This window comes from Physeter macrocephalus, chromosome 18, assembly GCF_002837175.3.
Source record: "Physeter macrocephalus isolate SW-GA chromosome 18, ASM283717v5, whole genome shotgun sequence".
Taxonomy (NCBI): domain Eukaryota; kingdom Metazoa; phylum Chordata; class Mammalia; order Artiodactyla; family Physeteridae; genus Physeter; species Physeter macrocephalus.
In genome coordinates this window covers 88,845,750-88,857,500 of record NC_041231.1, presented here as the reverse complement: position 1 = coordinate 88,857,500, position 11,751 = coordinate 88,845,750, and the positions used below count along the sequence as shown (strand labels likewise).

The following is an 11,751-nucleotide window of genomic DNA, read 5'->3' as shown; positions in this document are numbered from 1 at the left end:
TTCAATTTAAAAAAAAAGATCCACTCTAAATAAACTGTGGTACATCCAGACAGAGGAATATTATTCAGCACTGAAAAGAAATGAGTTACCTAGCCAGGAGAAAACACGGAAGAGCCTTAAATGCGTATTACTAAGTGAAAGAAGCCAATCTGAAACAGCTACATATTATATGATTCCAACTATATGACATCTGAAAAAGGCAAAATTCTGGAGAGTGTAAAAGGATCAGGGGTTGCCAGGCATTGTGGGGGAGAGAGGGATAAATAGGTGGAGCAAAGAAGACTTTTAGGGCAGTGAAGATACTCCCTACGATATAAAGATGTCTACATGTCATTGTACATTTGTCCAAACCCATAGAATGTACTCCAGCAAGAGTGAACCCTAAGGGACTATGGCCTTTGGCCGATAAAGATGTGTCAGAGAAGGCGCATGAATTGTAACAAATGCACCACTCTGGTGGGGCTGTTGATCATGGGGGAGGCTATACATGTGTCTGGGGCAGGGAGGATTATACGGGAAATCTCTGTACCTTCCGCTCAATTTTGTTGTGAATCTAAAACTGCTCTAAAAAGGCAAAGTCTCATAAAATAAGAAGAAGGTCCACTCTGGGTGTCTAATAAGCTCAGTACACCTCTGGGTGACCCTCTTCCAGTCCACAAGGCTTTACCTCCTGTGCTTTCCCACCTTCCCAGATGCCACCCTTGCCCCAGTCTCATCTGCCTCTCCCCCACTACCTGTGACCTTTCCCTGTCTCCTTTGCAGCAGCATTTAAACATGGTTTAAATGTTCAGTCGTTTTCCTATCTGGATCTTCCCTTCACTGCCGGATTTCTTGAGTTTTCTGTACTTGCTGGCTCCACAGGTTCACCTGCTACTCTAGCCTCAACCCACTGCAGTGTGGCCGCTGAACCCACCAGGCCACTGAATCTTCTCTTACCAAGTCTAATGGCAACTTCTTATCAATAAATTAATGGTCACGTTTGACTATTTCTTAAATTACTTGACTTCTGACAGTTGATCAATGCTAAGTTCTTAAATGCTCGCCTCCGAGATACCACGCTCGCCTGGTTTCTCCTGCCTCTGACGTTGCTGATTCCCAGCCTTCCTCGGTAACTCTTTTTTCTCCGCCTGTCTCTTAAGTATCTGAGGTCCTCAGGCTTAGGTCTTGAGCCCTCTTATCTCCCTCTCCACAATCTCCTCAAGTGATCTTATTCACCTTCAGAGTGAGGACACCTGGGCTCGAAGAAGTGGCAGAACTGTCCAAAGTCACACTGTATGACAGCATCAGAGTGACAGTTATGTTTAACAAAAGTCTACTACTGTGTGCTAGGCATTGCGTTGGGCACTGGGGATACAGATTTGAATAAGATGCTATTCCTCCCCCTCCAACTTTTGCAACCTGGATGGCCCTTCCCCTCTCCCATTCCATCTGCCCCCTCCCTATCTAGTGTCTACTTATCCTTCACAAGTCAATTTAGGACGCCCCTTCACCTGGGAAGCTTTTCCTGATTACTCCTAAGCCTGGCTGGGCTCCTTCCCCCTCCTGTGGGCTTCACAGCACCCTCTACTTACTCCCTTGCATTTCTCGTGTTGCCTTGTAATTATTTACTAATCTGTTCTTCCCCACTGGCCTCCATTTCTTATAGTTTGTAAGATCTTTCCTCTGCTTGAGCTGAAAAGAGCAGAGTAAGCCATGTTACTAGGAGCCACACCAACTTTTCCACTTTTTCAGGAAGGCCAACTGCCAGGGCAATTGATAATAATATCATTGAGGGCAACAGACTGTGTCTGCGGGCACCATCCTATCCCCAACACCTAGCAAAATACCTGGCCTATGGTAATTGCTCAGAAATTGTTTGCCTTATGAAGAATGAATGAAGAAATAAAGGAACCACTTGACTTGATGCTAAATGTTGGAACAGAACTTTGAGAATTGTCCTATTTCCCAGGCAGAGAAAAGATAATGAGTCAGAAGGTTATTCTGTTTGAAGGTAGGTAAAGGGACTAGCAGACTTCTGGAAGTCCCCACCAATCCAGTGATTCTGAATTTGATTTAATATAGCCCATGTATGGGGAAAGAGGATCCTTTTTTTTTTTAATCTGCCCTTTGAAACCGTATTTTTAATGTTTTCATCAAACCGTGTCAATACAATTTGAAGCAAATGCCAGCTGGAAGACCAGGCCCAGGAATTCATAAAGGAAACAATCTTCCAAACAACAAGGAATGCCAAGGTGCTCTTCCACTCCAGCTGCACTATTAGTGGCCATGATGGTGTCAGTCAGCCAGTGTTATCCATGTTACCGACTGTTTACCACATCATCACTTTTCAGAATGCTCCGGGCAGTTTCAGTTGCTAGAGTCAGTGCACTGACTGAAACCAACAGAGGCTAGACAGCCAGTTCCTCCAGCATGTTGGAAATACCACCCTTTCCGACATTAATGCCTGTAGTTTTTTCTCCTTGGGCATGCCTGTTTCTTAGTTCTGTTACTGTAGAAATGGGATTCAGGCCAGCATTTTCAGCTAGTGTAGATGGAATGACCTCCAGAGCATCTGCAAAAGCATGAACGCAGTAGGATTCCATACCACTCAATGTTCATGAGTATTCAGTTAACAGCCGGGCCAACTCTATTTCTGGAGCACCACCTCCTGCAATAAGAGCCCCCTTCTTCACTAAACAGCGAATAACACATAGGGCATCATGAATGGAACGCTCAGCTTCTTCAATCACCAATTTGTTAGAACCACGAACAACGACTGTAACTGTTTTTCCAGGGCTTGCACAGCCTGTAATCTTGATCAGTTTGCCAGAACCATTTAAGCTGACCTCCTCAGCTAACTCAGCCGATCCCAGCATGTCAGCAGTGAACTGGTCAACATGAGCAACTGGTTTGGTTCCAATAGTCTTACAAATGAATTCAATGTCTTCTCTTTCAATGTCCTTAATCACCATAATCTTCATTTTGTTCAGGAAATGTAATGCAAGATCACTAAGAGCATCTCTTAGAATAGACTTCTGTATTAGAAGAACATTACATCCTGTTTTCTTAATTTGCTTCACTAAATTTAGAACATAGGCTCTCTCCTCTAGAAGCACTCGGTCCATCTGGACATAGTCAGAAACTACTAATTGATTGTCCATATCTGTTTTGGGAGCAGATAAGCAGAACTGAATAAGCCCAATCTTAGCCTTTTCAACGCTGGTTATGCCAGAATTTGCCACCTTTTGAGTAAGAACTAGACCTTCCACCAACTCACAGTCATCAATTGTCCCACCAAGTTTCTTAACTATTTTCACATCTCTGAGATCTACGCTAGTAGCTGTGGCTGGGTCAATCACTTTCATCACTGCATTTACAGTCATTGGAGAAAGGAGACTTGGACACTGAGAGACAACCTTTGAGTTCAATGAAGTGGCTGCACTATTTAACCAAGTTTCTCTGTCACTCAGTTCCACAGGTCGAGACATGTCAGTCAAGATTTCAATACCCTTTTCCAAAGCCTTCTGGAACGACTCAGAAATGATTGGTGGGATGAATCCCTTTCTGAAGAAGCTTGGTCCAGGAATCTAAGAGAGAGCCAGCAATAATGACCACTGATGTCGTGCCATCTCCCGCTTCTATATCCTGAGCCTTAGATAGCTCCACCAGCATTCTGGCTGCTGGATGTAACACCTGCATTTGTTTCAGAACGGTCGCACCATCAGTTGTAATGGTCACATCACCTTTTCCATCTTGAATCATTTTATCCATTCCTTTCGGTCCAAGGCTTGTTCTAATAGCATCAGCAACGGCTTTGGCCGCGGAGATGTTGCTGAAGCGGATCTGGGCCGGCTTATCGCGGTCCTGATAGGCGCTCTTGCCGCGGCCGCCGGCAATCCCGGCGGGCGGCCCGCTCCTGGGGGCTACGTTCTCCGGCATGGCAAGCTTGGACAGGTCCGCGTGAGCTCTGGAAGGACGGATGGACGCGGATTCCGGCTGGCTCGGGACTCGGATCTATTTTTTGTTGTTGTTAAAATTCTGAAGAACATTACTTTGCATAGATATTAATGAAAATCTAGTTTGCTCGATAGGTGAGAAAATCAATGTAGCACATAGATTGCTAGATGAATGAGTCTTTCCAATTCAAGTTCTGCTTTTAATTAGATTAGAGAGCACTGCCACCTAGTGGGTAGTAAAAAAAAATTCTTCCTGGAACTATATGCCATGAATACTGTTTGGTAAATTATTTGTGAATAAGGTTATTAACATTCTGAAACTGAACCTAAGCAAGCTATTTCAGGAAGAATTCTGTTGTCCTGGTATTTACTTTAACTTGGGAGATCTGACTGACTGCTTATCATGAAGTCAACATAGATTCCTAATAAGCAAAGTTCAAGTTTTCTTTGAAATTTTTTTTTTTTTTTTTTTTTGTGGTATGCGGGCCTCCCTCTGTAGTGGCCTCTCCCGTTGCGGAGCACAGGCTCCGGACGCGCAGGATCGGCAGCCATGGCTCACGGGCCCAGCCGCTCCGCGGCATGTGGGATCCTCCCGGACCGGGGCGCGAACCCGGTTCCCCTATATCGGCAGGCGGACGCGCAACCACTGCGCCACCAGGGAAGCCCCTCTTTTATCCTTTGAATACATCCCACTAAGAGTGTAGGGAGAACTATGTTCAAAACGTACTTGAATTAATTCTTTTCTCTATGTGGTTACATTAGCAATTTGATGCACAATTAGAATTAGTTTAGGGTTTGCTTTTGTGCGTTCATTTTTATTTAATTTTTTCCAACATTTTACTATAAAATTTTCAAACATAGAGAGCAGCAGAAAAAAAATTAAAGTGAACACTTGTATACCCACTGCCTAAATTTACCATTAACATTTTAGTATATTTACTTTATCACATTCATCTAAACAGCTCTGTATCCATCCGTGTATCTTATATTTTGGAAACATTTCAAAATAGATTGCAGATACTGGTACATTTCCCACTATATACTGCCACATCCACATCAATAATAGTTTTTGATTTAATTTTTTTGCATTTGTAAAACATTTACAGAGTTCAAAAATTTTATATACACTCAAAAGACTCACTCCCATCCTGTTCCCCTCTCCTAAATAATGACTTTCTATTTTCATCAGTTTCTTACTTAGCTTTTCTGTGTTTCTTTTTCAATAAAAAATAAGCAAATACACACACACCTATATTCTTATTTCTTTCTTTACTAAAGGTAGAATGCTATATATACTCTCTTACTCTACTCTTTTCATTTAATGATATATTCTAGGAATTCTCCATCTCAAAAAGCTCCCTAATTCTTTTATTATGGTTTCATAGTACTACACTGTGTAGAGAAACCATAATTATTCAACCTGTTTCCCATGGATGTGCAATTAGGTTGTTTCCAACACTTAGGTATTATAGATATTATAAATATAGATATTATAAATATAGATATTATCTATAATATATTATAGATATTATAAATAATGCTATAGTGAAAAGCCGTGAGCACATGTTGTTATAAATGTATAGCGGTATATCTTCAGAGTAAATTCCCAGAAGTGCAACTGCTAAGTCAAAAGTCAATGCAGGGCTTCCTTGGAGGCGCAGTGGTTGAGAATCCTCCTGCCAATGCAGGGGACACGGGTTTGAGCCCTGGTCCGGGAAGATCCCACATGCCACAGAGAAACTAAGCCTGTGCGCCACAACTATTGAGCCTCTGCTCTAGAGCCCACAAGCCACAACTACTGAGCCTGCGTGCCACAACTACTGAAGCCCATGTGCCTAGAGCCCGTGCTCTGCAACAAGAGAAGCCACTGCAATGAGAAGCCCATGCACTGCAATGAAGAGTAGCCCCTGCTCACCGCAACTAGAGAAAGCCTGTGCGCAGCAACGAAGACCCAACATAACCAAAAATAAATAAATAAAATAAATTTATATATATATATATATAAAGTCAATGCATATATAGACACTGTAGAAATGCATTGTTGCATATTACCAAATTCCATAGGGCTTTTATCATTTTGCACCCCCATTAGCCATGTATGAGAGTGCTTGTTTTCACCAAGCCTCACATATAGAATGTTCTACCAGTTTTCTGCTGCTGTGTAGCAAACAGCTACAGTCTTTTTTTTTTAATGGCTACAATCTTAGTGGCTTAAAATAAAACATATTTATTATCTTATAGTTTTTGTGTCAAGAATCTGAGCACAGCTTAACTGGACCCTGTGCTCAGGGTCTTACACAGCATTAAAGGAGGTGTTGGCCAGGCTGTGTTCTCATCTGAGGGCTCTGCTGGGGAAGAATCTGGCTCCAAGCTCATTCAGGTTGTTGGTAGAATTCATTTCTTTGAGGCTATAAAACTCATGGTGGCTTGCTTCTTAAAGGACAGTAGGAGAATGTCTCCACCTTCAAGAAAGGTCTGAGCCTTCTGCTGAAGGGCATCCTACTGGTTAAGTCAGGGCTCCAGGATCATTCCCCTTTTGATTAATTTAAAGACAACTCATTTGGGACCTTAAATACATTCATAAAATTGTCTTTGCTATATAACATAACCTATTCAAGGTTATAACTCCAGAGGTCAAACATCATGGTGGGGGGCATTTTAGAATTCTGCCTACCTCAAGGATGTTGTCAAGTTTTCGAATATTTGCTAATCTGATAGTTGAGAAATGGTTTCTCAGTGTTTTACTTTGCATATAGCTTCTTATGAGTAGAGTTGAGTATTGTTTCATATATTCAAGGACCATTTGTATATCTTTTTCTGGGAATTGACTGTTCCTGTCTTTTTGCCCATTTTTCTATCGAGTTGGTGTCTTTTTTCTCTTTCAATGTTTTAGAACTCTGTAAATTAGAGAAATTAGCCCTTTACCTGTGAAATACATTGCATCTATTTTCTCTCAGCTTGTCATTTGTCTTTTGTCTCCAAAAATTAATTGGTGCAAATATTTGTGGTTGCCAAGGTTTTTATGCTCAAACACTTTGCAGTATTTCTATCTCTTCACCCGTTTTAAGTTAATATTTTTAAAAGATGTATTATTGAAAGTTTCAAACATATATGAGTAGAGGAAACAGAATAACGAATCCTCATGTATTCATATACACTGACTTCAACAGTTATCAACACTAGGCCAGTCTTGTCTTATTTACCCCAAAGACTCTCCACTGGGGGTGATTTTGCCCCACAGGGGATATCTGTCAACGTCTGTTGACATTTTTGATCATCACAACTGGGCAGTGCTCCCGGCAGCTAGTGGGTAGAGGCCAGGGATGCTGCTAAACAGCATACAATGTACAGGGCAGCCCTCCACAACAAAGAGTTATCTGGCTCCAAGTGTCAATGGTGCCCATGTTAGAAAGCCTAACTTATACCTTTACCCTTCCTTCCCACAATGATTATTTCAAAGAAAATATCCAATATGTAAACACTATTTACAGATAAAGCCATTACAGTAAAAACCATAATACCGTTATTACACGTAATATCTTAACATCATAAAATATCCAGTCAGCGTTCAGATTTCCCTTATTATTTCATTTTTTTTTACATTTGGTTATTCCACACAAGATCCATATATTGCACCTGTTATTATGTCTCTTTGTACTCTACAAATCCTTCCTTCTGCTTTCTTTTTTTTTTCCTTCTCATCTTGCCATTTAGTTGTTTAAGAAACCAGGTTATTTGTCCTGTAGCATTTCCTATACTTTGGATTTTGCTGATGGCATCCCCACGGTGCTTACCACATTTCTGTCCCCAGTATTTCCTTAAACTGGCAGTAGATTTCCAACTCACATTCAATTTGGGGGTAAGAATACCTCATAGGTGGTGCATTTATCTTTAAAGAAATTTCCAGGAAAAAGCCAGAGAATCTTTGTTTCTAAATATAACTTTGCTGATCTGGAAAATAAATTCTGAACTCTTGACATTCTCATATTAGAGGATTTAAGAGCAGAGTCTTTAGAGCTCATACTCTCAGCAGTTTTCTCAGATGGCAGCTTCACCTAGGATGATGGCCCTTCTAGGCACTTACCCAAGCCTCAAGAGTCCCATGTAATTTTCCTGCCTACAGCCCAGGGCCTAAACGAGATGACCTGAGACTAAGATGAATGACTTCAAATTTCCTGACAGCCTTGAACAAGCTGTATCTAGTCTCTTGGGGATAAAATAATACATGCTACCCTAGGGAGATAGAAAAGACAATCTGATTTAAAACAAGGTGTTCATCCTACTTGTCGGAAGTAAGGATTTAGTCAGAAGCAAGTTCTAAAGGGGATTAAGGGTCTTTCTATGTGCGCATACAGGTGCGCAGGGATCAACACATCCCAAAGTCACTGGAGTGGCAGCCAGTTAGAACAACTGCTGTCCTGCAGATTCATGTGTAGAAGGAGACTTTGCTGAGTAAGCTACGTTTCCAAGTTTCCCGTTAATACCCAATAGTGCGTGTGACAGGAGTCGGCAGAGGCCATCAGCACCCAGCAGCCAGCAGCTTCCCAGGTGCCACCGGCCCCCACATCTTGGGCAATGTTGTAGTGGCATGGGGTCTGCCTTGGATGCTGTGTTTTAGATGCAGGAACAGTGGCTGCTCTTATATTGCACTCTTGAAGAGTTCTCTTTGCTTCCTTGGGTGCTGAGATAGAGCATCTAAGGAATTTCCTCCTTTCTGAGATCCAGACCTCGTTGGAGAGGATGGAAAAGACAGTGGCAGAAGTTGCTGTGGTGCTGTGCTGGCAGAACTTGTGAGAAAATCTTCCCTCTGGAACTTGACAGTGAATCTGGGGCCAAGAGGAAATAAATCCATACCTGGCACACATTCTGACACCAGCCCTACTGTTCAGTTTGTCTGTGGCATATAGAAAAAATAATTTTGCTAACTTTGCAGGTTTTTGTGCTGATGAAAGTGAAATGGCACATGTGAAATGCTTCATGAAAGATACAAATGTTAAGATAGGATTAAAAATTATTTGGCTGTAAGGATGCCTGTCCTTGGTTTCAGGCTCTCCGATGCTAATTTTGTTGAATTTTCTCAGGCCACTTGAAGCTTTTCCTGAGCCCAAGTTCTGTTTCTGCTTTGTTATCTGCTGAAGCTCAGTCACTTGGTGGCAGATAAGTTGGCTCTAGCCTCCTACAAGTGAGGGGTTCTGTCTATATTCTCCTTCAGCATCCAGGCAGCCTCTCCCAGGAACTGGCCTGTTTTATTTTCTAGCGTTATTGTATGATTTACACACAATAAAATTCACCTATGTTAAGTATACAGTTTAATGAGTTTTGGTAACTATATACAGTCTTGTAACCACCATCACACTAAGATATAGAGCATATCCTTGATCCTCAAAGTCTCCTTGGCCTCAACTACTTTTGATCACTTGAACTACATCCTTGCATTTTCCACTTTCAATACTCAGACTCACTTTCTGTGCTGGTCACCACGTTTCATTTTTCCGAGAAACATCCCTGTTTTTGTCTATTTTGCAGAGTTGAAGTAACTGACAGGTTTAGAGTTCAATAACTAAAGAGACTTTTCCTGGCTCAAATGCAAAGTGTCCATCATAAGTTTTTTCTTAGTCATTTTACCTCCACCCTCAAAGTGTGGTGATCTTTAATGATCTTGTTATATTTTTTAATACCTGAAGGAGACCTCCTAGGGTACCAGCCATCCACTGTTCTCCAGGAACAGCCCTTATACCTGGAGTGGGGTGAAGTGGCATGTCTATGGGACAATGCATCACACCACCTCCCCCCATATACATGTCTAAGCCAGAGCTTATTGGACCATCTGACCCAAGCAGAGTCAGTCAGATTCTTGTTCCCAGGAATTTCAAAGGTGGACCATAGGGGCACAGACTGTCATTGGAGCTGCACTGCACTATGGGAAGATCCTGGAGACACAATCTAAGCACTCCTGCTGTTGATGTCCCCGGAGTTGTCCCCATGGTTTCGTCCCTTCTCATTCCATGAACTTTCCCTTTCTTTCCTGAAGTTAACCAGTTAATGTCTGCTGCGTGCAATCTGAGATACTTTACTAAACTGAAACCTCTACTAACTGGTACAATTTCCCCTCAAAAGTAGAATACAATTGTTCTCTTACTGGCCGACAGAAACCTAGTCCCAAGAGCTACTGAGAGGGGAAGTATAATGTAGCTTACTTGACCAGGCTTCTTCCTGTATTGGGAATCCATCTACCCAGAAGGTCTCCTGCCCTTTCTGAACACAAGTCTGACCACTTTTCTTTCAGCCAGTCTTAAGCCTTTTCTCTACCTCAAGATTTTTATTGTTTTTTTAAATATATGCTATTATTTTCATTCATATTTCCTAATGTCTGTGAATAAAATTCTATGTCTCCTGTATTATTTCTGACAAATGCGTTACTGGAACACATTTTATATGTTCAAAAACATAATATAACAGGACAGACCTTCCTGAGATTGGTGATGTATAATGTCAAGTTAAATTTGGGCCTCATATATCAAAACTTACTTAGAAATACTTCTTTTCATTGAGAACAAGATAAACAGATTTTTCAAAGAAAAGGGGTTTTCTCCTCTTGAGAGCCCTTTTAAAATGCAGGAGCTGCTTAGCATTGCTTCAAATACAATAAAGTTGAAGTGAAATGACCATAAAAAGGAAAAATTACACAAATTGCAGAATGGCTTAGGTAGTTGCTTTGCATTAGTTCTAGAGTTTATGCTGGCTACTCCCAATGTGAAGTGAGGAGCAAGCAGCTGAGAAAGGTAGAGTGGGAAAGCTGAAAAGCTTCCTGTTATGCATTGAATTGTGTACCCCCCCCCAATTCCTATGCTTACGTCCTATTGCCCAGTACCTCACAATGTGACTTTATTTGGAGACAAGGTCTTTACAAAGGTAATCAAGTTAAAATGAGAAAATCAGGATGATCCTATCTTAATCAGTGTTGGCTGGTATAATAAAAATACCAGAGGGACTTCCCTGGTGGTCCAGTGGTTAGGACTCCATGCTTCCAATGCAGGTGGCATGGGTTCGATCCCTGGCTGGGGAGCTAAGATCCCACATGCCACACGGCGTGGCCAAAAAAAAATTACCAGAGACCGCGTAGCCTATACAATAAACATTTATTTCTCTTGGTTCTGGGAAGTCCAAGATCAAGGTGCCAGGAGATTCCATCTGGTGAGGACCTATTTTTCAGTTCATAAATGGCCATGTTCTCACTGCTTCCTTATATGGTAGAAAGGGTGAGGGAGCTCTCTGGGGTCTCTTTTATAAGGGCACTAATCCCATTTATGAGGGCTCCACCTTCAAGATCTAATTACTGTCCAAAGGCCCCACCTCCAAACACTATCACGTTGGGAATTAGGTTCCAACATATGAATCTTGGAGAGGCACAAACATTCAGCCTATAGCCGACCCTAATCCAATATGACTGATGTCCTTACAAAAAGGGGAGATTTGGACACAGACACATATAGCAGGAAGATGATGGGAAAAGGCACAGGGAGAAGATAGCCATCGATAAGCCAAGGAGAGAGATCCTTCCCTCATAGCTCTCAGAAGGAACCAAGGTCTGCTGTTAGAAAACAGAGCTGCAATCACTCACCTACACATAAAGCTCAACAATTTTTGGTTCCTCTATACTAATAAGACACAAGACATAATTTGCTCTCTCCTTCATATAAGACATTCCTATTAACCCATCAGCTGAGTATGGACTGTAGTGTACTCCCAGGCCTTCCCATTCTAAGGGCATCCAAGTAAATCCTCAGTCAAGGTCCAGGCAAGGCTTTCTTTCCCA

General features: G+C 41.8%; 1 protein-coding gene across 1 annotated transcript; it reads right to left on the bottom strand.

Annotated features, from left to right (window-relative positions):
- Positions 1-2,118: 2,118 nt before the first annotated feature.
- Positions 2,119-4,135, bottom strand: LOC102973212 (T-complex protein 1 subunit delta-like). The gene is given in 2 exon segments (XM_055079658.1): positions 2,119-3,524; positions 3,526-4,135. Coding segments are annotated over 2 exon segments (1,620 nt in total). The 5' UTR covers positions 3,919-4,135; the 3' UTR covers positions 2,119-2,297.
- Positions 4,136-11,751: the final 7,616 nt, after the last annotated feature.